The sequence below is a fragment of the Sus scrofa genome, chromosome 18, assembly GCF_000003025.6.
Source record: "Sus scrofa isolate TJ Tabasco breed Duroc chromosome 18, Sscrofa11.1, whole genome shotgun sequence".
Lineage (NCBI taxonomy): Eukaryota > Metazoa > Chordata > Mammalia > Artiodactyla > Suidae > Sus > Sus scrofa.
The window spans coordinates 48449285-48474695 of record NC_010460.4 but is presented as its reverse complement, the minus strand read 5'-3'; the positions used below and the strand labels follow the sequence as shown (position 1 = coordinate 48474695).

The 25411-nt window shown below is 49.1% G+C and overlaps 1 protein-coding gene across 3 annotated transcripts; it reads left to right on the top strand.

Moving 5' to 3' along the window:
* Positions 1450–23597, top strand: C18H7orf57 (chromosome 18 C7orf57 homolog). 3 transcript variants are annotated; one of them, XM_021078841.1, is made up of 9 exons: positions 1450–1567; positions 1797–1954; positions 8149–8334; positions 10696–10804; positions 13225–13381; positions 17775–17872; positions 19394–19551; positions 21416–21430; positions 22430–23597. In XM_021078841.1, exons 2-9 carry the CDS (start codon positions 1900–1902, stop codon positions 22474–22476), a joined length of 825 nt encoding a protein of 274 aa, XP_020934500.1. In that variant the 5' UTR covers positions 1450–1567; positions 1797–1899; the 3' UTR covers positions 22477–23597. The 3 variants fall into 3 exon arrangements, with proteins under 3 accessions (XP_020934500.1, XP_020934498.1, XP_020934499.1); XM_021078839.1 differs by having other exon boundaries at positions 19346–19551; XM_021078840.1 differs by having other exon boundaries at positions 1478–1567; positions 1801–1954; positions 19346–19551.

The following is a 25411-nucleotide window of genomic DNA, read 5'->3' as shown; positions in this document are numbered from 1 at the left end:
CCGGTCACAAACCTGACGTATCCATGAGGATGTGGGTTCCATCCCTGGCCTCTCTCCGTGGTTAAGGATCTGGCATTGCCATGAGCTTGAGTGTAGGTCGAATACGTGGCTTGGATTCTGCATTGCAGTGGTGTAGGCCTGCAGCTGCAACTCCCACTAGACTCTTAGCCTGGAAACTCCCATATGCTGCAGGTGAAGCCCTAAAAAAACCAAAGGAAGCCCCATTACTCTCTCTCTCTCTTTTTTTTTAAGGTCAGGCGTCTAATGGGAGCTGCAGCTGCCAGCCACAGCCGCCATAGCCATGCCAGATCTGAGCCGCATCTGCGACCTATGCCTCAGCTTGTGGCAACATGGGATCCTTAACCCACGGAGTGAAGCCAGGGATTGAACTTGTACCCTCACAGACACTGTGTCAGGTTCTTAACTGGCTGAGCCACAATGGGGACTCTGAAGCCCTGTTACTCTTGGTGACAATTAGTCTAAGTACCTCTACATGCAGTGGACAAACATTTGACATTGAAAAATGATTACTTTCAAGACTGGGCCAGCAGTGTATCTTGAAAATATTACACCAGAGATGCATAAACACAGTTAGGCTTAATTCCTGTTACAAGAGTTATCTTCTCACGCAATTCTTACATCACCTGTCTTCTGGTGGATTTCTAAGGCTTTACTTGTGTAACAGAAACAGCATCTTGTTTAACTAAAGTTGCCAACTGACCACCATTCAAAACGTCTCAATTTTTCTTTTTCTGCAAAGGAAGCAGCTCCATACTGCTTCCTGGGTGGTTGGAGCAACAGGGTTTGGGTGACTGCTCTCTGTGGTAGTGCAGCCCGCCTCACTCACCTGGGTCAACACCGGCTCATCCCCTCCATCCCTCGGCCGCGCAGCTCTCCGATGACTGAATTGTGGTCCCCATGGGGCCCAGGAGCTCACGGAGCAGAGCCGGGAGCATGACTCATGATGGAGACTGAATCCAGGCAGGACAAAAGTTCACATTAACGTAAAGCGTTGAATACGGTTCTGTAGAAACATGGCCAAAGGCTTTATAAAAGGATCTCTCAGTTTCCAAACCGAAAATTCTGAAAAAATAAGATAAGAGGAAAGACGTTCGCGTGGTGATTTTACTACTGATACATAATTGGCAGAAATGGCTGTTTGCTGAGTTTTCCCATGCAATTATTCGCCTTCTTTTTAAAAATGCATTAAATAAAACGGAGATGGACAAGAAAATTTCGGTCGAGTTTTCCAGGACCTCTGGGGTGCAGGGCAGTATCCGGAGAAGGCAGAGGCCGGCCCCAGCCCCACGAGCAACGAGGCCACGCCCCCGGCTCGGGACTGTTGACTGTGGGAGCCCGCGCTCCACCCTTAGTTCTGATTGGCGGCTTGCGGGCCCTCGGACTGTCCCGATTGGCTGCCGGGGCTCCCACCGCGGCAGCCTGTTGGCCCAGACCGTTGCCCTGGCGACGCGGGTTGCTGAGGTTCTGCGCTGCGCTGGGAGTTTGAGACCCAGCGCCGGAACAGATTCGCCACCGACTCTGCGACGGCCCCTCGCTGAGACCCTAGGTGAGCCGGCGAGCGGAGTTAAACGGGCAGTGCCGGCGGGACGGGGAGGGGGCCATCCGTCAGCCGGGAAGGAGGAGCGCCAGGCCTGGGCGCGACCTTGGACCCTGCTGTCTACTCTGCGTGTGTGTGTGTGCTCCTGCTGTATACCCTGCCTGCACGTGTTTCTGCTGTATACGGGTGTGGACGTGCACACATGTCTTGAATGGTAAGACCCTTGCATACCTGTCAGGTAGAGGCGGACAGAGCAGGGGAGCAGACCTGGTCTCTGCAGCTCAGCCCGGCGACGGTTCCTGACTCACCCGTGAACACCCGGCTCAGTGTGTCTCTCTGGCATGAGAAACACCAGCAAGGAGCTGCACGGAGCCACAAGTCGCTATGCCCCCTGCGGTGAGTGACCCCGAGGAATGGAGACCTGCCTTTGCTCTGCTTCTGGAAAGGCTCGGAAACCAGCATCCTGAGCGCTGTGTGGAGGGGGCGGGGGCAGGAGAGGGCGACTGATATGTGGTGCCCTTGAAGGGAGCTGCACACGATTCCTGTGCCCCCCCCCCGCCCCCGTGTCAAAGGAAAGCTTCAAGGGTAATATGGTGGGGGGAAGGGTTGGGGGATGAGGCTTGATTTATTTCCCTATATTCAACAAAAGGCTACCTACCCACTGTGGCCTAAGTTGTTGGAGCAATAGCATCTCTGAAAGTTTCTCTGCAATAGTAACCCCATGTAACTCTCACAGGTATTTCCCTGTATGTTGGCTTAAGCACTTTCATTTTAAGCTGCATCTCCAGGTATTTCATTTCACCTACTCTTGCTCTTTATTTACACCGACCCCAGCCGAGGTAACTATGTCTCCTGCTTTAAGTGGCTGGACACAGGACACAAGCCCTGAGTGGAAGTGTCTGCCTCTGTGGGGCTTCTCACTGTGAAGGTGGGAGAAGGGAAGGGATGCTTGCTGCTGTTGTGTCTGATTTGGCCTTTGTTTTATTCTTCCCCATGTGGAGGAGGGTGGAGGACGTCCTGGAGCCGGGCTGGGAGAGGCAGGGTGGCAGCTGGCAGGCGGGCTCTGGGCGGGGGAGCCGAGCGTGGCCTTTGCGATCTCAGGGTGCCTCCTGCCCAGAGCTCTGTTGTGACTGCTGTTGATGACACTGTGGCTGTGCTGGGAACTGGTTGAAGGGAGCACAGGAGGCCTGGGTTCCTCTTGTCCACTGTGGGCTCTCAGCCTTGGTCTGACCTCTCGGAGCCTTAGAGAGTGCATTCCCCCTGTGTGAGCAGCAATAAAGACACCAACACATGCTAGGCACTGTTCGAAACACTTTCTCACACGGGGCTTGGGTCATCTTGCAGCCTCTGTCAGCCTGTCTCCTTATGGATACATCAAGTGTGCCTGTGCCTAGCACATGAGGAGGCGGGAAGCTATGTAAAGAAATCTACCCAATAGCAAGTGGTCAGTGCCACACAAGTACTAATAATTTTTAAGCACAAGACAGTTCTCGTCCCTTTGACTCTCTCTCTCTCTTTCTGTGTGTGTGTGTGTGTGTGTGTGTGTGTGTGTGTGTGTGTGTGTGTGTGGTGGTGGTGGTGGTGGTGACAGTTGGTTCAGTGACTTACTCCCTGGCTCTCTGAGCAAGGCATGCAGTTATAAATGGCCAACCCGATTAGAGTTCAGTGCCTGCCCAAAGCTTCCAGTAATGAGAAGTAGAAGGTCCTCTGTTCTCTGTGGATTAATTAGTCATCAAAACACAGTGAGGAAAACTAAAGCATCGAATGCCCTCCCTCTGAAAGAAAACATCTGAGCAAATATGATCTGAGAGCAAAATGTTGCTAAGCCCCGAGTGCTAGTTCTTAAATGGAGTCTCTGTGAGCTTGCACACAATTCTTTAAAGCTTTCCCAGTGGGCTTTTCTTCTCCTTTTCTTTCTTTCTCTCTCTCTTTCTTTCTTTTCCTTCCTTCCTTTCAGAGCCGCACCTGCAGCGTATGGAGGTTCCCAGGCTTGGGGTGGAATGGGAGCTGCAGCTGCCGGCCTGCACCACAGCCACAGCAACGCCAGATCCTTAACCCACTGAGCGAGGCCAGGGATCACACCCACATCCTCAGGGACACTGTGTTGGGTTCTTAGCCTGCTGAGCCGCACTGGGAACTCCTTGTCTTCTTTTCAAAACTGTAGTGTTTTCATTATACTGTTCATTTAATTACTGTTCATTAGCTATTGAAGAGATTTTTCCATGAATATTCACTTTCCTTCAGGGAACCCAGCTTTAGTTCTGAGTAGAATTTGGACGGGTAACAGTTAGCTTTAGAGGTCAGTTACTTCTTCTTTGTAGGATCCATGTGTGCTTATGCGGAGTGATTTATTCAGTGCTGTTTGCCTGTGCTCCTACTGTGTTAGGGTTCTCCAGAGCCATGGCACCAAGTGAGGGGGGCGGGGAGAGGGGGAAAGAGGGAGAATGGGAGACTGATTTATTTCAAGAAATTGGCCCACACAATTGTGGAGCAGGCAAGTCCAAAATCTGAAGGCTGGAGACCCTGGAAAAAGCTGATGCTGTGGTCCAGAGTCCAAAGGGGTCCTTCCTCCTTAGGAGACCTCAGTCTTGGTTCTTTTTTTTTTTTTTTTTTTTGTCTTTTAGGGCTGCACCTGTGGCATATGGAAGTTCCCAGGCTAAGGTCAAAATGGAGCTATAGTTGCCAGCCTATGCCACGGCCATGGCAACACAGGATCCGACCTTCATCTTCAACCTGCACCGTAGCTCACGGCAATGCCAGATCCTTAACCCACTGAGTGAGGCCAGGGATCGAACCCGCAACCTCATGGTTCCTAGTCGGATTCGTTAACCACTGTGCCACAACGGGAACTCCCCAGTAAGCTCTTAAACGCAAAAGTCACTTGTGCTGTAACAGTAGCATCTTTCTTATCTCACATTCTCCCTGGACTTTTTTTCCAAAGTTTTTTTTGGGGGGGCGGGGGGCGCCCTAGCAGCATATGGAGGTTCCCAGGCTAGGGGTCCAGTAGGAGCCCTAGCTGCCAGCCTACACCACAGCCACAGCAACGCCAGATCAGAGTCGCGTCTGTGACCTACACCACAGCTCACGGCAATGCTGGATCCTTAACCACCTCATGGTTCCTGGTTGGATTCGTTTCCGCTGCGCCACGACGGGAACTCCTGTTTCCAAAGTTGTCAATCAGCTATATTTGTTCTTCTATTTGGATGTTCAGTTAATCAGTTTTTGATGCAAAGAGTCACCAGAACACAAAGAGTCCAAGTGTCCCCATGTCCTCTTTCTGTGAGGTCATAAGTGGCCACTGATAACTACAGGTCCCTGGGCTCCTATTGAAACTTCTCCATCCTGACAGGGGCTCTCACAGGTTGATCACAAAGCAGCCTGCAGGGCTCTGTCCTGGGTGCCCACTGAGGGGCCCTCAGGGCCCTGCCAAGGCCAGTTCAGCTCACTGCCCGTGGTCCCTCTCTCCAGGGGCTTAGATTGATGGGGAGAGAGGGCAGAGAGCAGGCTGGCCTTCGGGTACCTACCTTCGTCCTCCCTCCCTCCTCTTCCCCGGACCCCAGATCCTAGAAATCCCACACCCTTTACACTTCAGGCTTGTTTGTTTACTTTTGCCTTTATTTCTTTTGCCTTGGGAGGCCGACCTAAGAAAACGTTGCTCGGAGTTCCTGTCATGGTGCAGCAGAAACCAATCCGACTAGGAACCATGAGATTGTGGGTTTATCTCCAGCTTCGCGCAGTGGGTTAAGGATCCGGCGTTGCTGTGAGCTGGGGTGTAGGTCGCAGATGGGGCTCAGATCCTGCATTGCAGTGGCTGTGGTGTAGGCTGGCGGCTACAGCTCTGATTCGACCCCTAGCCTGGGCACCTCCATATGCTGCAGGTGCAGCCCTAAAAAGACAAAAAACAAAAAAACATGTTGCTAAGATTTATGTCAGAGAATATTTTGTCTGTATTCTCTTCTAGGTGTTTTATGGCGTCATATATTTAAGCCTTGAAGCCATTTTGTGTTTATTTTCGTCTGTGGTGTGAGGGCGTGTTCTAACCTTATTGATTTGCATGCAGCTGTCCAGCTTTTCCAGCACCACTTGCTGAAGAGACTCTCTTTTCTCTACAGTATATTTTTGCCTGCTTTGTCGAAGATTGACCGTAGATGTGTGGGTTTATTTCTGGGCTCTCTCTTCTCTTGCATTGATCCGTATGTTTTTGGCCAATTCCATGCTGTTTGATTGCAGTAGCTTTGTAGTATTGTCTGAAGTCTGGAAGGGTTACGCCTCCAAATTGGGTCTTTTTCCTCAGGATTGTTCTGGCAATTCGGGATCTTTTATGGTTCCATAAACATTTTAGGTTTATTTGTTCTAGTTCCGTGGAAAATGTCATGAGTAATTTGATAGGGATGGCGTTAAACCTGTAGATTGCTTTGGGGAATATGGTCGTTTTTAACAATATTAGTTCTTCCAACCTGAGAGCATGGGGTATCTTTGAATCATCTTTAATTTCCCTTATCAATGTTTTATATTTCTCAGCACATAAGTCTTTCACCTCCTTGGTCAGGTTGGAGGCAATTTAATTTAATTTTATTATTATTATTTTTTAGAGATGCACCTGTGGCATATGGAGGTTCCCAGGCAAGGGGTCTAATCAGAGCGGTAGAAGCCAGCCTACACCACAGTCATAGCAACACCAGATCCAAGCCGTATCTGTGACCTACACCACAGCTCACGGCAACACCGGATCCTTAACCCACTGAGCAAGGCCATGGATCGAACCTGCAACCTCATCGTTCCTAGTCATATTCGTTAACCACTGAGCTGTGATGGGAACTCCTGGATGCAATTTTAAAAGGTTTTTTTTTTTTAATTTCTTTTGCCTTTATGTATTTTTTATTAGTCAATGAATTTATTACATTTATAGCTGTACAATGATCATCACAACCCAATTTTATAGCATTTCCATCCCAAACCCCCAGCACGTTCCCCTACCCCCCAACCTATCTCCTTGGGAAACCATAGTTTTTCAAAGTCTGGGAGTCAGCAGCTGTTCTGCAAAGAAGCTCATTGTGTCCTTTTCTCAGATTCCACATGTCAGTGAAAGTATTTGATGTTGGTGTCTCATTGTATGGCTGACTTCACTTAGCATGATAGTTTCTAGATCCATCCATGTTGCTAGGAATGCCGGTATTTCGTCCCTTTTAATGGCTGAGTCATCTTCCATTGTGTATATGGACCACATCTTCTTGATCCACCCCTCTGTCGATGGACATTTAGGTTGGTTCCAGGTCTTGGCTGTTGCAAATAGTGCTGCAGTGAACATTGGAGGACATGTGTCTTTGAGAGTCATGGTTTTCTCTGGAGAGATGCCCAGGAGTGGGATTGCTGGATCAAATGGTAATTCCATTTCTAGTTTTCTGAGGAATCTCCATACTAAAAGGTGTTTTTTTTTTTTCAACTTTCCTTTTCAGAATCTTCATTGTTAGCATAAAGAAATAAAACCAATTTCTTTATGTTATTCTCGTATCTTGCTACATTGCTGATTTTATCAGTTCTAGTAGGTTTTTTTGGGGGGGTTCTATATATAGTATCATGTTATCTGCATATCATGACAATTTTACCTCTTTCCTATTTTTACTTCTTTTTCTGGGCTCCTCGCTGTGGCTTAGACTTCTAATACTCTGTTGAATAAAAGTGGGGAGAATGAGCATCCTTGTCTTGCTCCAGATTTTAGTGGGAAGACTCTCAGCCTTTCCCTTTTGAGTATTATATTGTGTGTTTGTCTTGAATAGCTTTTATTATGTTGAGATATGTTCCCTCTGTACCCACTTTGGGAAGAGTTTTTTACTATGATGTCTCAGTGTGTTTTTGTTGTTGTTGCTTCTGTTTGTTTTTTTATGGCTACACCCAGGGCACATGGAAGTTCCCAGGCCAGGGACTGAATCCGAGCCTCATCTGCGACTTATACCACAGCTGCAGCAATGCCAGATCCTTTAACCCATCGTGTCAGGCCAGGGATCAAACCTATGCCTCCTCAGCCACTGCAGTTGGATTCTTAACCACCTGTGCTGCAGCAGGAGCTCCAGTATCTCAGTGTTTTTTAAATCCTGGCCAACATTTGGCTACGTATTCCATAGACTTGCTCATGCTTTAAGTGACTTGGGATCACTCAGGAATGTGTGCTCCCTGACATGTCCAGAAAGGCAGTGTAATCGCAATTCCATGGAAAATTACAAAAGAGAGAGAGAGCTGACACGTAGGGATTTGGATGCCTTACTGGGAGGCTGAAAACCCCAGGGAAGGGGCTCTGCTCTCACTGCCTTGGGGCAGGGGTGGCATAGAGGAGCGGCCAGCAGGTCTCCCAGGAGGTCTCTTCATCTGTTGGGCACCATGGATGCTGCTGGTGGCTGTTAGGGACAGTTAACCACACAACTGGCAGGGTTATGCCTCAGGTAACAGGCGGTCCCAAGAGGACGGTAACTCCTGCGGAGGGTGAGATCCCCCCCGACCCCCCGCCTCCCTGGCGAAGCGGTCTTCTGGGCAGGGGACCAAACCAGCCTGGACTCCACATGTACCAACCTGACCCTTGGCCTCCTCTTCCCTAGACTGGTATTACCACCATCCTGTGAAGCGGTCCGAGAAGGCCGTGGATGCCCCACCCGCGTCCCAGATTCCAGGTCTCAGCAATCTGCGGGCACCCCACAATGGGCACATACTCGGGCCACGGAGGTACTGGGTGAAGGAGACAGACTCGGAGTATGTGAAGCTGGCGAAGCAGGGCGGCCGGCCCGGTAAGCCCCGCAGGCGTTGGCTCTGTGCGGGGAGTGACACAGTCGTTTGGGCATCGCGACTTCCTGATAAAAATATGACTGTAAAATGTCTAAGTTCTGCCCCGTGCTGTTGCAAGTCCAGGTTAGTTGACACAGTTCTGGGGGCAGACCCTTCAGGGATGTGCTGCTGTTTATGAGAAGAATCGATGGGACTTTGAATTCCTTGGTTTGGCTTTGCAGGATTTTCCTTCCGAGGGGTATGTTGGTTGCAGTGCCCACCCTGCCACCGAATTGCAGGGTTTTAGGAAACTGCCAAGTCAGCAGTCAGTCTGTGCCCTCTGAATGCCTTGCTTGGGGCCACCGCTTCCTAAGTTGGGAAGCATTTTCGCTTCCTGTTGTTTCGTCTCATTGTCTCTCTCCTGTGTATGACTACACTCTAAATAGTGAAGGCCATGGGTGAGTGTCAATGGTAATGCTGACAAACATAAAACTTTTACCCATGATTTAACTGAGAAAGTCCTGCTTAGTTGTGCTAGTTAAATTGCTGGCCAGGTTAAGGAGTCACCTCTAATTAAACACCTGACACTGGCCTCTCTTTCTTTCTGGCCACCCTCCCTTCATGGAGATTGTGACGGGGAAAGCAGGTGACAGGATGGCAGCATCTGGGCTTTAAAGGTGAAAAGCCGGGAGTTCCCATCGTGGCGCAGTGGTTAACGAATCCGACTAGGAACTATGAGGTCGCGGGTTCGGTCCCTGCCCTTGCTCAGTGGGTTAACGATCCGGCGTTGCCGTGAGCTGTGGTGTAGGTTGCAGACACGGCTCGGATCTGGCGTTGCTGTGGCTCTGGCGTAGGCCGGTGGCTACAGCTCCGATTCAACCCCTAGCCTGGGAACCTCCATATGCCGCGGGAGCGGCCCAAGAAATAGCAACAACAACAACAAAAGACAAAAGACAAAAAACCAAAAAAAAAAAAAAAAAAAAAAAAAAAAAAAAAAAAAAGGTGAAAAGCCCAGAACAAGCCATTTGATTCACTGCACGGAAGGCACAGAAATGGTGCCCCTGTGTGTCTCTAGACTCACTTCCCTGCTCCCCAGCCACTGGGTAAAAGAACATTGGTGGACAGCTGGCAGAATCTGAATAGGGTCGGAAAATTGGATAAAAAGATTGCATCATGTTAATTTCCTGATTTTGATCATTATGCTGTGAATATGTCATACCTGTCGCTGGAGACATCCTGAACGGTCCCCCAACAGCAGTGACAGTGACAATACCACTTGTCAATAGAGAAAGAAGCATAAGGCCAATATGAAACAAAACATAGCATTTGAGGAATCTGGGTGAAGATGGGAGAATTCATCCCGTTTTTGCAACTTTGGTCTGTCTGAAATATGTAAAAATCAAAGGTTCAAAAAATAAGTTAAAAATGCCTTACTGGAGTTCCCGCCGTGATGCAACGGGATTGGTGGAGTATCTGCAGCGCCAGGATGCAGGTCCGATCCCCGCCTGGCACAGTGGATTAAAAGATCCAGTGCAGCTTCAGCTAGGATCTGATCCCTGGCCTGGGAACTCCAGAGGCCACAGGGTCACACACACACACACACACACACACACACACACACACACACACACGCAGTCTTACTGATGGTGAGAATCCTCCATTTTAGCTGTTTCCCCCCAACCCCTGTTTTTGCTCAGCAGGCAAAACCAGCCTTTACCATCCCTGCCTGCTGATACCCCACCTGACCCCCACCTCTGAAAAGCCCTCAAGCCGGGGGAGAGTGAAGAAAGCCCAGGGGAAGGGGGTGGGTCTGGGCTGGAGCTAGAATGAGTCTGTCCCTCTCAGCCTGGCTCCAGGGGGCAGGGGGCAGGGGGAAGGGGGCACCAGTTAACCCCCCTACCCCATGATTTAGAGGGGCCATTGCCCTGCTTCCCACTGGAAACCTGGAGGGGGCAGCTTATCCCAGAAATGCCTTGTGGGGAAGTGGGGTGGGGGAGGCAGAGAACAGACTGTCCTAGGTTACAAGGGGGCAAGGGGACAGCTGAGAGAGACAGCCAACAAGCAGCCCCTTGGGGACCTGAGGAGCTTTGTCCCCATAGATGGATCCCCCCCTGGGAATGGGTGGACACTGCCAGGCGTGGACACAGGCTGGTACCAGGGAGGATGGCTGGAGGCTGGGGGTCAGGGTGGGGGGAGGGAAAGCTGTCCTCCTGATGCCATCTCAGCCCAGGCACAAGGAGCAGGACACCCTGCTGTTCCGTAGCCCCAGAGCCCAGAGGTAGCCGCAGAAGTCCGGGTTGCCTTGTCAGTGGCAAGCTGCCCCGGGTGATGCTCACGCTCGGCGGGGACGGGGCTGCTCACAGCTGCCTCTTTCTGGCTTCCAGATCTGTTGAAGCACTTTGCCCCTGGGACCAGGACGGGCTCCCCCGTTGCCTACTCCTTGCCAGACTGGTACATCCACCATAGCAAGCCACCGACGGCCGACCAGAGACAGTGAGTATCCTGATGCCCCACGCGGTTGTTATCTAAATAGAAAGTGAAAACAATACCTCGATTTGGATTTTTTTTTTCCATTTTAGGGCCACATGTGCGGCATATGGAAGTTCCCAGGCTAGGGGTGAATTAGAGCTACAGCTGCTGGCCTACACCATGGCCACAGCAACAGCAGGATCCAAGCCTCATCTTCGACCTATACCGCAGCTCAAGGCAACACCAGATCCTTAACCCACTGAGCAGGGCCAGGGATCGAATCTGTGTCCTCAGGGATACTAGCTGTGTTCTTAACACACTGAACCACAACACAAACTCCTGGATTTTAAATATACAGTCAGTGTGGCATTACAGCTCCAGCTCTTCTGGGGCAGCACACGTCATAGGAGCATCAGGATTCTAGAAAGCTCAGTGGGGTTTCCACCCTAGCATCCTTTTCTCTCAAGGCTGCTGTGGGTGCAGTTGCCTCTGGTTTTGTCTGTTCTCAGGGCCCGCCGTGTTTCCCTCCCAGAAACACAGCCTATCCCAAAGGTTTTTTTTTTTTTTTTTTTTTTTTTGCCTTTTTTAGGGCCACAGCTGGGGCATATGGAAGTTCCTGGGCTAGGGGTTGAATCAGAGCTACAGCTGCTGGCTTACACCACAGCTCACAGCTCACGGCAACACCAGATCCTTAACCCACTGAGCAAGGCCAGGGATTGAACCTGCATCCTCATGGATACTACTTGAGTTCATTACCGCTGAGCCACAATGGGAACTCCCCAAAGCTTTCTTCTCATGGAAGAAGGCTGTGACACAAAGCCAGAAATGCAGGTGACCCAAACTTCTGTTCTGGTTACAGAGTTATTGGGGGCGTGGGGCGGGGAGTGGGGAGGGGGGACGACTGTCTCCTTCCTTGGAAATATCTAAGGAATTCCTCAGGTTGGACATGCAAACTAAAGCTACCAAACCACCCCTGGGACTGAGGAGTCATGTGAAGAACCAGCGTCCCCGCCTGGCCCGGAGAGCAGGAACACAGCTGTGTTTCCCCTCCGTCATCGTGTTACTCAAAGGCTCTGCCTTTGCTCAGAGTGTAGTTTTACTTTCAGGATTCCTGCTGCCTCTTCCTTAACGCTGACACTCCAGCTAACACCGCTGACTTGTGTCATCAGCATCATTTGGGAGAGAAGGGGGCAGGCGGAGCAGGTGCACCCAGGAAGGGCTTTGCAGCGACCCGGGGTGGAAGCTGCCCAGCTGTCCTGTGGCTGCTGGGCTCGGAGTATCCATCAGGCTCCCCGCAGCCCAGGGAGGCGGAGCTCTGGCTCTGAGCCTGTTGTCATTCTCCGGGGCTGGCTTTGTCACCTGGGGTTCTGGGACGGGCCAGCGGGCCAGCCTGCTCCTCCGCTTCCACCCCCCATGTGGACCGTCCTTCCCGCTTTGGTTTTGTCCCTGTCTGTCCCCAGTCCAGGTCAGAAGGCAGAGAGCACGGGTGTTGGCTCCTGGGCCCGTGTCCGAATCTGCCATCCCGGCCTCGCCGGGGGTGTCACAGGGAGGGAGGGAGGTGAAGGGGAAACGTTCCTTCAGTGAACATTCGGGAAGGACGGAGCTGTGGTTTCAAACTGTCTAACACCTTTCTTGAGGTTGTCCCTTCCTCAGTTATTTTGTTCCCCTGGGCTTTTTCCTGCTCGGAAAGAAGCCCAGAAATTGAGGGTGCCTCCTGCTCTACAGCCTCTGAAATGCGTGGGTAGAGCCCAGGGCCCTCGTGGTGGCCCAGCCCCTCCCTCACCTGTACTCCCACCTCTGCCCACAGCAACTCTTTCATGCTGGTGGCCTCTCTTCCCACGTGGCGGTCACCTCCCAGGCCTGCATTCCCAGGCCCTGACCACTGCTCCCTTTCACCTCTCAACTTGTGACCTCTGGGGCCTCCAAGCTGCCTCCTTGCAGCCCGCTGTCTGTCTCCGTGATGCCCGGGAACCCTTCTTTTCCCTCCCGTCCTGCCTGGTGCTCTGCTGATTCCCCGTCCCCAGCTCATACTGGCACCGACACTGCTGCAGCCTGGAGGCCTCCTGCCTCCCTGGCTCTCCTCCCTCCCCCCAGCTAAGAGCTGGGAGTTTATCCTAGCAGAAGTGAGGGGCCAGGAAAAGGGGGAGTGGTTCACACATTTTCAATTCTCCCCCCATCTTCTTTTTTTTCAAAATGCTTTTTATTTTTTCCGTTATAGCTGGTTTAGAGTGTTCTGTGAATTTTAAATTTTCAGTTCTGAAAGCTGACTGAAGTAGGCTGGGCTTGGAGCAGGCTGGGGGGAGCGGGGAGGGGTGCGGACTGGAAAAGATAAAGTGCCAGCTGCTGGGAGGAGGGGGCCAGGGAGGGAAGAGGGAAGTATCGGGGGTGGGGAGATGGGTCAGGGAGTGGCACTGAGACTTCAAGTCCCTCGTCTGTTTCTGCAGAGTCCCTGCTGTGTCCATACCTGACTACATGGTTTATGAAGAGTTTAGCCCCGATCAGTCCAGTGGTAACTACGAGTTCAGAAGAGGGCCCTTCGACTTTGACATGAAGACAGTTTGGCAAAGAGAGGCCGAGGAACTTGAAAAGGAGAAAAAAAAGGTGACAGGAGCCCTCACAGATGGCATGGCTTTGCTTGCTGCCCCGAACTCGTGATGGGCTTGCCCGCCGGTGTGTCTCGTGGCTGTGACATCGCCACGGGATCTGCATTTTAAGTTTGATCTGCTAGAAAGCAAGAGGCCACGATAGTATTAGCTCCTTTTTCTCCATATGAATATGCTCTCTGTGAGGTAGGATCGCCTTTTACTGAGTGAGTTTTAATGAGTTGACGTTCATCTAGGGGACAGCGGGCCCAACACTTCTCCTAGGAAAGATCTTATCAGAGTTCCCATCGAGGCGCAACGGAAACGAATCTGACTAGGAACCACGAGGTTGCGGGTTCGATCCCTGGCCTTGCTCAGAGGGTAAGGATCCAGCATTGCCGTGAGCTGTGGTGTAGGTTGCAGACGCGGCTTGGATCTGGTGTTGCTATGGCTGTGGTGTAGGCCAGTGGCTACAGCTCTGATTTGACCCCCAGCCTGGGAACCTCCACATGCTGCCGGTGCAGCCCTAAAAAGCAAAAAAAAAAAAAAAAAAAAAAAAAAAGAAAGAAAGAAAGAAAAGAAAAGACGGTATCTGGGAGTTTCCATTTCAGCTCAGCAGTTATAAACCCGACTGCTCTCCAGGAGGATGCGGGGTTCGTTCCTGGTCTTGCTCAGTGAGTTAAGGGTCAGGCTTTGCCTCAAGCTGAGGTCTAGGTCGCAGATGTGGCTTGGATCATTGCTGTGACTGTGGTGTAGGCTGACAGCTGCAGCTGTGATTTGACCCCCAGCCTGGGAACTTTCATAAGCTGCACCTGCGGGCTTAAAAAAAAGAAAGAAAACACATTATCTGGTTTCTGAACAAGTCCGCTCTGTTTAAGAATTTAACTTAAAATTTCCTGGAACACTCTGTGGACAAGAAGGGAAGACAAGAAACAGCTTCTCTTGGGTACAAACCCAGGGTGGATTGGACTGTGAAGGGGCATTGGTTCCAGGGCCCTGGTGCTGGGAGCCATCCGTGCCTGAACCCCAGCAAGCTTCTCGGTGTCCGGTTGGAAGAGAACCCCGGCGGTTTATCTCAGGATGCAGAGAGCTGAGCGTCGTGGGCGTGTGTCAGTTGCCTGCATCTGGGCGGCTGTTTTCTTGTCCCAGCCCTGAGTCTGGCTGTGGGTCGTCTGCACGATCCTGAGATGGACTGCTTTAAGGATCTGGTGTGTCTTTGGCGATATGTTAAGTGGTGGCACCACTTTGGAATAAATGGCACCCTTCGGTGTTCAGGATGGACACAGGTCACCTGCCAAGGAACTTGCAGTGCTAAATGTTGGGAGTCCCGATGTGGCACAATGGGTTAAGAATTCCATTGCAGCCGCCCGGGTCTCTGCGGAGGCTTGGGTTTGATCCCCAGCCTGGGAGCCTCCCCGTGGCATTTAATAAAAAAAGGCTAAATGTATCCTGGCCCCACACCACTGACAAAGCCGTGCTAGCCGAGCTAAGAGCAGGAAGAAAGCCCGTTCTAGGGCCTGTAGGAGGTAGGATGCCATGGGGTTGTGATTATAAATGCAAACCCTGATTGGGCATGGTTGGGGGGAAGGGCCCCCCTCCTGAGACATCTGAAGTTGGGGGCAGTTCTCCCTGTCCTGTCAGACTTGCTGGCACAGGTAGAATAAGAACTTTCTTTTTCTTCTTTTCTTTTCAGGGCCACAGCAGCAGCATATGGAAGTTCCTGCAGCTCAGGTAAGAGCTATAGCTGCCGGCCTATGCCACAGCCACACCTGATATGAGCTACACCTGCAACCTACGCCAAAGTTTGCAGCAACACTGGATCCTGGGAACCCCCCTGTGAACCCCCCTGTGAACCCACTGAACGAGGTCAGGGGTCGAACTAGCATCCTCATGTGTCCTAGTTGAGTTCTTAACCTGCTGAGCCACAATGAGAACTCCAGTACTTGTAAGTTTTGTTTGTACATAAACCTGCTTGAGGTATTAGTTGGAGGCTGGCAATCTGTTGTTCCTTTTTCTTTTGTTTTGAAAGCTTGACCTCCCATTTGGTTGGGAAGTCAAAATAAACTTGGTTTGTCGAAATAAACATTGCCTGTGATGATGCTGTGGTGGGGCCAGGGTGCTGCTTGGTTTCTTAACCAGCTGAGCCACAACGGGAACTCCAGAAGAAGAACTTTAACATAAAAAGAGCCACCCTATAAAGCTAGTGGGTTCTGTGTGAATTTGACAGGCATCCTTCCCTGATTTTTATTAAATACGCATGTTGAATTTATAAAACTTTACCCAAACATCATTTAATTCAGCAACAAATGTGTTGCTTTAGAAAAGGCTTATGTTACGTACAAATACAGCAGAATTTGAAAATTGATATGCAGACATTGACATTTATTTATTTTATTATTTTTGTCTTTTTAGAGCCATACCCATGGCATATGGAGGTTCCCAGACCAGGGGTCCAATCAGAGCTGTAGCTGCCGGTCTACTCCAGAGCCACCGCAACACCAGATCCGAGCCACATCTGCAACCTACACCACAGCTCACAGCAACACCAGATCCTTAACTCTCTGAGTGAAGCCAGGGATGGAACCCACGTCCTAAAGGATACTAGTTGGGTTCATTAACCACTGAGCCATGACGGAAACTCCTATAGTTTGAATCTTTTACAACAAGAAAATTTTCATTTATATTTATGTAAATTTTTGGTCTTTTTTTTGGATAATAGTTTTTATTTTTTCCCATGATAGTGGTTTGCAGTGTTCTGCCAGTTTTCTACTGCACAGCAAGGTGACCCAGTCACACATACATGTATGCATTCTTTTTTCTTGCATTATCCTGCTCCATCACTGGCAACTAAGTCTGGACTCTTTTTTTAGGTCGGAGGTTCCTAGGCTAGGGGTTGAATGGGAGCTACAGCTACTGGCCTACACCACAGCCACAGCAATGCCAGATCCGAGCCACGTCTGCAACCTACACCACAGCTCACGGCAATGCCAGATCCTTAACCCACTGAGTGAGGCAAGGGATTGAACCCGCATCCTCATGGATACTAGTCGGGTTTGTTACTGCTGAGCCACCAAGGGAACTCCTGTCTAAAAGTCGTTGTTCTTTATCCAGATTTAGCCCCTCACCTGCTCCAGGCCCCTCTCCCTTCTAAGCTCACTCGAGGGCTGTCTTCCCCACATTCTTATTGCCAGCGAAGCACCTGGCTTTCATGTCAGGAGTCACCTCATTGGCCAGTTCCACTCAGCATCAGCCCCACTCTCCTGCCCGCTTGCTGCCCTGGGGTTCGGGGTTTGGGTGTCCCTGACCTTTGATCTGAGCTACTGCATGCCCCCCACTCCCCCTCCTGCTGGCCTTTCTCCCCTGAGCCCACCCCCATCTCACGGGGCCATCTCCCTCCCCCGCTCCGCCGTACTGGTTTCTCCTGTACATGAAGCCCCCTCTCCTAACACACTCCCAGTTTCCTCCCCTGGCCCTGGCCCTCCTGGGTGTCTTAGGCGGGAGCAGACTGTCTGCCTCAGTCCTTCGGTGACACATGCTCGCGTGTCTTCAGTGGGGTGGCGCCAGGGCAGGGCGGGCAGGTCCCCGGGCCGGGCCCAGCTCTCCTTCAGCAGCTGGCTTGTGTGATCAGATGAGGACAAGTCCCTAATCTGTGTCCTTCCCCCTTTTCTCCCCTTCGTTTCCTCTTGGGGGTTCAGGCTGAAGGAAGGAGTCCAAGAGTCTTCAAGGACAGCCCTCCCTGTACCTTCAAGGAGCCTCTGCCCAAAGCCAGCACGGGTGGCCGCCCACCCTCCTGTCCTCTCAGGAGCCCCTGCAGGACCACATCCTCCCTTAGCACCTCTTAGGATTTCACACTGTTAATTGTCCCCTGGTTTTCCTCCTGAGTTGATGCATCTTTGCTTAAATACAGCAGCAGCTTTTGAACTACTGATTTTTTTTTTAATTTATTATTTACTTATTTTTTTAGGGCTGTGCCTGAAGCATATGGAAGTTCCTGGGCCAGGGGTTGAATCGGAGGTGCAGCTGCTGCCCTGCACAACAGCCACAGCAACACTGGATCTGAGCCGCATCTGTGACCTATTCTGCAGCTTGCAGCAACATCAGATCCTTAACCCACCAAGCCTGGCCAAGGACTGAACCTGTATCCTCATGGGCACTAGTTGTGTTCTTAACCCACTAACCCACTGGGACATAGCAGGAACTCCTGATGTTTCTTTTATGTAACCGCTGTGTTGAATGGGGGTGATTGTTGAGTTGTGTTTTATTGAGGCTCTTTACCAGTGAAACAAGACCACACTGCAAACCCCGTCCTGCACGGAGTGTACTTTTGCTGCCACGTGTGCGAATTTTCTTCTTGAGCATCTGAGCTGCCTGATGCCTTTCACTGAATCAGGGTTTTGTGTTTCTTTGCACAGGTGAGGCTGCCAGCCATCAAGCCCAAGTATCCGAGCAAAGTGGGGACCCCACTTGGCCCCAAAGACCCTGCAGGAAGCAAACTGTCCTTTCCACCCATGTAAGTGCCTGGATTCGGTGTGGGTTTGGCCTTTGGTCCAGGTGACAACAGTGACAATGGTGGCCACCACTTGCAGTGCTGACGACCACCTAGTGATGCTCGCTTCCCAGTAGTTGGCTTTGGTAATGTGACGTTGGTGTCACAGCTTCCATGGCCCGGCCCTGGCTGTGGGGCTCCTGGTCCGTTTCCCATGCCTCCCTGACCCCTCCTTAGGTCCCTGGGGACCGCATCTTTCCCCTGCCCGTCCTTGTGCCCTGTGGATGCCCAGCTGCTCCACGGGCTCTCTTCTCCATCAGCCTGCCTCTGCCTGGCCCACCTCGGGATGCCACCTGCACCAAAGCTCCTCTTGTAAATTGGGGACCCCTTGTCCTTACACGTGTGTGGTGCTCAGTTCTGACACCAAGACCTGGACCTGAACCTTGCTGTCTGTGCCTGGCAAGCGCCTGGCTCCGCGACGGGCTGGGACCTCTCTCAGGTGCTCTGACATTTGGATAATCTCCCAGCCGGAGAGGGAGTCCCCCAGGCTTTCGGTTTCTCTTCACTCTCCCAGAAAACTAGTTTAGTGCTAGAATTCACACCATTGATTGTCTCACTAGTCTTCAAATAGCTTCTCGACTAGTGTAGGTGGGGTGGAGGGACAGTCAATTACATTAGATGTGACAAGTGCCATGGGAATGTCGCACTCAGACTGGGATGGCAAAAAATATTATATCTGTCTGTCTCTCTCTGTTATCTATCTGCCTCTTTCTCTGTATATATGGCTACAGATGTAAATATAAATAATGTGCGTATATATAAAGAGCGAGAGAGAGAGAGGGAGGGAGAGGGAGTTCATCAGAGCCATTAGAAAGACCCTCAACAACAGAGTGTCTTACAAGGAAGGAACTTGAGGCGCGGAGAGAACAGGTGATAGGTGTCGCCTGTTGGACACCCAAGCCCGGGCTGCTCCCGCCTCTCTGGTCCTCCCGCCCCGCCTCGTGTAGGTTGTGGTAAAGTCTGTGGAGCTGCAGCAACAGAGGTAAATGACAGAGAGAAGGCAAAGCCGTGCAAAGAGGCAGCAGGTAATCTTGAATATGAGCCAGGAAGAACTCATAATGTAATAATTTCTTGAGAAATGGTGGAGTCTGAGACCCTCAGCGCTCCCCAGGGAAAGGGGCAGCGTCCTCTAAAGAAATGCCAGAATGACTCTCTCTCGAGGGGCTGATCGGAAGGAAAGTTCCGGAAACTGAACTAAGTATGTGCTCCCTGTGTACGAGGAATGCTTGGAGGTGTGCTTCCTTATGCCTGAAAATGGAGAGAGCTTGGGAAAGAGTGAGAGAGGGAGGGAGGGGGAAAGAGAGGGAGGGAGAGTGTGTCTTTGTGTCTTAAGGGACCGAAGCGCATCTCATTTATCGTCAGGATGCTCTCCAAGAAGACTTCTAGATGATTGTTCCCCTTTGAACTTAAGTTTACATCAATTCTTTTCTTTTTGAGGCCTGGTCAAAAAACCAGTTCACCCACAAACTTTTCCAAACTTATTAGCAACGGATATAAGGATGAGTGGTTACAGCAGCAAGCAGACTCGGCCAAGGGCAGCCCGCCGCCGCCGACCAGGGCATCTGCATCGCCTGCATCCCCGAAGGATGCCCAGCAGCCCCCAGACCCAGAGGCTCCCCAGGGCGGCGCCAAGGAAGGCCAAGGTGAAGTGCGAGGCCCCTGACACGGCAGCAAGGGGGCTCTTTCTTGTCTCCTACGTTTCTCATAATAAGTGATCTAAAAACCGTGTTAAAAACCTACAGAAGTACTGAGGTTACAAATACACAGGAAGATGATATATATTTTCCTTTTTTCCTCTTTTTTTTTTTTTTTTTTTTTCTTTTTAGGGCCGCAGGTGCAGCGTATGGAAGTTCCCAGGCTAGCGGTTGAATCAGAGCTACGGCTGCCAGCCACAGACATAGCAATGCAGGATCCGAGCCACATCTGCGACCTACACCACAGCTCACAGCAACGCTGGATCCTCTCAACCCACTGAGCAAGGCCAGGGATCAAACCAGCATCCACATGGATACTAGTCAGGCTCATTACTGCTGAGCCACAATGGGAACTCCCCCTTTTTCTCTTTATTCAGATGAATAGGAAAAGTCATCATTTCTGTGGCTTTACAAATTTTTAGTTGTTAAACATCCCGACACTTCATTTGTTGTACACCACACCCTTCATATCAATTTTCGTCTCCTGGGTCCCCAAAATTCTGACCCCTGTAATGCTTGGTCCTCTCTGAGGCAGCTCCATGAAAAGCCCTCAGTTCTTTTCCAAATAATTCAAACTTGAAGTTGTTCCATTATCGGTATTTCTGAAACCTTGTTATTAAACTTTGAATAGTTTAAATCTTTCCCTGTTCCATATACTCCATGATTTTTCACAGTCCCTGTCGCAGGGGGATTAGTCTTATTTTTGGCCAGTTCTACGGAGTATTACGTTTAGTTTCTGTAGCCTAGAAATTATAGACCATTTGCCTTTTGGCAACGTATTTCCACTCGGAGGCTTCATTTCTCTGATTAAGGAGGAAGGAGCTGTGTTAGGTCTCTTTAAGCATCTGACAGGCTTTAAGTGATAGTTGATAAGTGAGAGCTCTGCCTGCCTTTCCCATCCAGCAGGCACCATGCTGGCCCAGCCAATGTGTTTTGTTTTGTTTTTTGGCTGCCCCTTGGCATATGGAGTTCCCCAGCCAGGGATCAGATCTGAGACGCAGTTTCGACCTATGCCACAGCTGCAACAATGCTGGATCCTTTAACGTACTGTGCCGGGCCTGGAATTGAACCTGTGTCCTGGTGCTGCAGAGTCACTGCCTATCCTGTTGCACCACAGCGGGAACTCCAAACCTGTGTGTTAATGACATTCTATTTCTGTTGTCATGAAGAATAAGTGGCAAGTTCACTCGTTAAAAAGTACACTTTGGAAGGTCGCAGATGCAGCTCGGATCCCGCTATGCTGTGGCTGTGGTGTAGGTCGGCAGCTAAAGTTCTGATTCGACCCCTAGCCTGGGAACTTCCTTATGCTCCACGTGCAGCCCTAAAAAGACACACAAAAAAGACAAAAAAAAAAAAAAAAAAGGCACGTTTGAGCTTTGCAGTGTCAGTTATGTTCTGTGACATTGTTATGTTCTGTGACATAAAAGTAATAAAACCTTTTATGAATTTAAATGTAATTATTAAAAGTAATTCTTGGAGTTCCCGTCGTGGCACAGTGGTTAACGAATCCAACTAGGAACCATGAGGTTGCGGGTTCGGTCCCTGCCCTTGCTCAGTGGGTTAAGGATCTGGCTCTGCCGTGAGCTGTGGTGTAGGTTGCAGACGCGGCTTGGATCCCGCGTTGCTGTGGCTCTGGTGTAGGCCGGTGGCTACAGCTCCGATTCGACCCCTAGCCTGGGAACCTCCATATGCCACAGAAGCGGCCCAAAGAAATAGCAAAAAGACCAAAAAAAAAAAAAAAAAAAAAGTAATTCTTTTAAAATTAGCCTTTTTTGTTAAATTGAACAACTAATGTACTTGTTCTTTATTGCAGAGTCTTCTCCTCCAAGTGAGTATTTGTAGAGAAACTGACCTGCATCCAAATATAAAGCGTCTCAAACACAAAAACATGGATGGACATAGTTCCGAAATCTGAAACAAAGCATCTCAGAAGCTTGCGAGGTCCCTCTCCAAACTGCATGTATTCTGATGACAAAAGCTGGCGCTGTCTTACGCCTTTAAAAAAATCAGAGTTCTAGAAACACAGTTTTTGGGGACAGCAAAAGAAAGACCACTTTCATTATTACAACAGGATGGTTCTTTTATGCATGTCACACAAGACAAAGCATGTTTCAGTTTATTTCAGAGACATACATTTCATTACACACCCTGTGAGAGGTGGGTTTAAATCATGGGAAAGAAGTGAGAAGCCAAGAGAGGCCTCCAGTTTACATATAGATGCAGGGCTTCTCCTACAGTGAGTAGCTTAGGATGCTTCACATTGTTTTTCTGTATGGTTTTAAGTAGATGGAATTTACTTCATCACCACCAACATATCTGATCGAGTCAAGGAGCTATCATTTGATATTAGCATAAGGTTATGCTAGATTTTTATACAGACTTCAGTAATAATCCTTATAATAGGTAGAGAGAGACGTGCTTTCTTTTATTTAAAATTAATAGGTTAGGGAGTTCCTGTTGTAGTGCAGCGGAAACAAATCTGACTAGGACCCATGAGGTTGTGGGTTCGATCCCTGGCCTCGCTCAGTGGGTTAAGGATCTGGTGTTGCCGTGAGCTGGGGTGTAGGTCACAGACGTGGCTCAGATCTGGTGGTGTTGTGGCTGTGGCGTAGACCAGCAGCTGTAGCTCTGATTTGACTCCTAGCCTGGGAACCTCCATATGCTGTTGGTGTGGCCCTAAAAAGACAAAAGACAATAAATAAATAAATAGGAAAAAAAAGTAAAATAAAAAACTAAATAAAATTAATAGGTTAAAATTTTCACTTTATAAAAACTTGGCATCTTGGCCTCCTTACCCATCAGCTCTTTGCTCTATTTTGCATTCCAGGTCCAGCGGCATCTCCTTCCACATCAGCACCAGCAGGACTCAAATAAACCCTGATGCAGCACCTAGGATCTAGGTTACAGGTGCATTTAGAAGGCCCCTGTTATAGGTTATTCACATAGATTCTTATAAAATAATCTTTCTTAGAACAGACCTGACGTCACTGCTGTGTAAACGGTACAAGTGGTGTGTCTTGTTTCTTGTGTCTCTCTGGGATGTTGGGCATGTGGCCTTGGAGACACTGTGCCTAGCTGACCTGGGATGTCTTAGCATCTGGGACCAGCCACGTCCTCCTCCTCATCAGCTGACATCACCTCCTACTGTATGAGCCTCTGCCGGCACCATTTCTATTGAAGTCAAATGTTTAGACTCTTAAATAGAAGAAGGTCATGCAAACGCTTTAAGCCTTTTTCACTGTTGGGTCCTGTGTCTTTGTAGAAATATTTTTTCCTGTTACAAAAAAGTATTTAATTCCAGAATATTGTGATATAGTTCATATTAAAAAAAGATTAACTTATTATGCCTTGAAGTTTTAAACATTTACTATGAAAACATAGTAGCATTTGCTAATTTTAAATTTTTGATAATATTTTTTGCATAAACTGAAAGTCATAATAGTAAACATTTATTATATTCTTAAAGTAAAAATATGTTTAATCGCAATATTTAATCATCTTAAAATATTTGAATAATCCTACTGAATTATCTCATTTTGTAGATTTTGTGACTATTTATATGTAAGTAATCAGCATAAAAATGTAGTTGTATATTTTGTACATTTAGTTTGCTAATAAAATAATAATTTTCTGCTGGAAGATTTTCAGAGAGCCAAATAAGGTCAGAAGTATTTTAGCTTCTCTCCCAGAATAAGCTTATCATGCACTTTCTCACTTAAAATGTAAAAGTCTTCGATTAATTCTTTAAATGAAATACTTAACTGAGCAGGTGTGTCTCTGCCATTGGATCAGATTGCAACAGGAGGCTGAGCAGCTGAGAGAGACCATGAGGGGTGTGTGCACTGAACAGTGTCGTGGGAGAGGAAGGTGCTGTGTTTCCCTCGGTTCTCCCTCCCCCCCTCTTTCTTCTCTGCCTCAATCCCTACCTCATTCTCAAACTCCCACCCTAAGAGACAACCACCAGGAATAAAGATCAGTAGCTTACAACTCTTTAATCATTTTTAACATCTTTTATTTTGTTTTGTTTTGTTGTTTTTGTTTTTGGGGCCACACCCATGGCATATGGAAGTTTCCAGGCTAGAGTTCTAATCGGAGCTACAGCTGCCTGCCTACACCACAGGCACAGCATCATCATGGGATCCGAGCCGCATCTGCAACCTACACCACAGCTCATGGCAATGCCAGATCCTCAACCCACTGAGCGAGGCATCGAACCCACATCCTCTTGGATCCTAGTTGGGTTCGTTAACCACTGAGCCATGAAGGGAACTCCCCTTTTTAGCATCTTAGAGTAACAGAAACTCATGGAGTTTGGAGTAAGGACCTGTGATCAGATCTTGGCTCCATACAGGGCAGCCAGGATCTCTTATGGACAAAGCCCAACCTCTTAATCTCCAAAATATACAGACAATTCATAAACTCAACAACAAATAACAACCCAATCGAAAAACGGGCAGAAGACCTAAACAGACATTTCTCCAAAGAAGACATACAGATGGCCAATACGCACATGAAAAGATGCTCAACATCACTAATTATTAGAGAAATGTAAATCAAAACTGCAGTGAGGTACCTCCTCATACCTGTCAGAATGGCCATCATTAACCAGTCAACAAATAACAAATGCTGGAGAGAGTGTGGAGAAAAGGGAAGAACCCCCCCTTCACTATTGGTGGGAATGTAAATTGGTACAACCACTATGGAAAACAGTGTGGAGGGTCCTCAGAAAAATATAAATACAATTACCATAGATGATCCAGCAATCCCACTCCTGGGCATATATCTGGACAAAACTACAATTCAAAAAGATACATGCACCTCTGTGTTTATAGAAGCACTTTTCACAGTAGCCAAGACATGGAAACAAATGTCTACCAAGAGATGAATGGATTAAGATGTACATATATACAATGGAATACTACTTAGCCATAAAAAATGAAGTAATGCTGTTTGCAGCAACATGGATATACTTAGAGATTCTCATACCAAGTAATTCCCATACCAAGTAAGAAAGAGAAGGATAAATACCACATGATATCACTTATATGTGGAATCTAAATTATGGCACAAGTGGGAGTTCCCAGGGTGGCACAGGGGTAATGAATCCAATTAGTATCCATGAGAATGTGGGTTCAATCCCTGGCCTTGCTCAGTGGGTTAAAGATCTGGCCTTGCCGTGAGCTGTGGTGTAGGTCAAAGATGTGGCATTGCTGTGGCTCTGGTGTAAGCCAGCAGCTGTAACGATTTGACCCCAAGCATGGAAATTTCCATATGCCACAGGTGCGGCCCTCAACAGACAAAATAAAATAAAATAAAATAAAATGTGGCACAAGTGAACCTGTCTACAAAACAGAAACAGTCTCACAGACATAGAGAATAGACTTGTGGCTGCCAAGCGGGAGCGGGGAGGGAGAGGGATAGGGAGTGGGATAGACTGGGAGTTTGGGGTTAGCAGATGCAAACTACTGCATTTAGAATGGATAAACAAGGAGTTCCCGTCATGGCGCAGTGGTTAACGAATCCGACTAGGAACCATGAGGTTGCAGGTTTGATCCCTGGCCTTGCTCACTGGGTTAACGATCCGGCGTTGCTGTGAGCTGTGGTGTAGGTTGCAGACGCGGCTCGGATCCCGCGTTGCTGTGGCTCTGGCATAGGTCGGTGGCTAGGGTCCGATTAGACCCCTTGCCTGGGAATCTCCATATGCTGCAGAAGCGGCCCTAGAAAAGGCAAAACAAACAAACAAACAAAAAAACCACAACAAAAACAGCAAAAAAAAGAGTGGATAAAGAACAAGTTCCTACTGTACAGC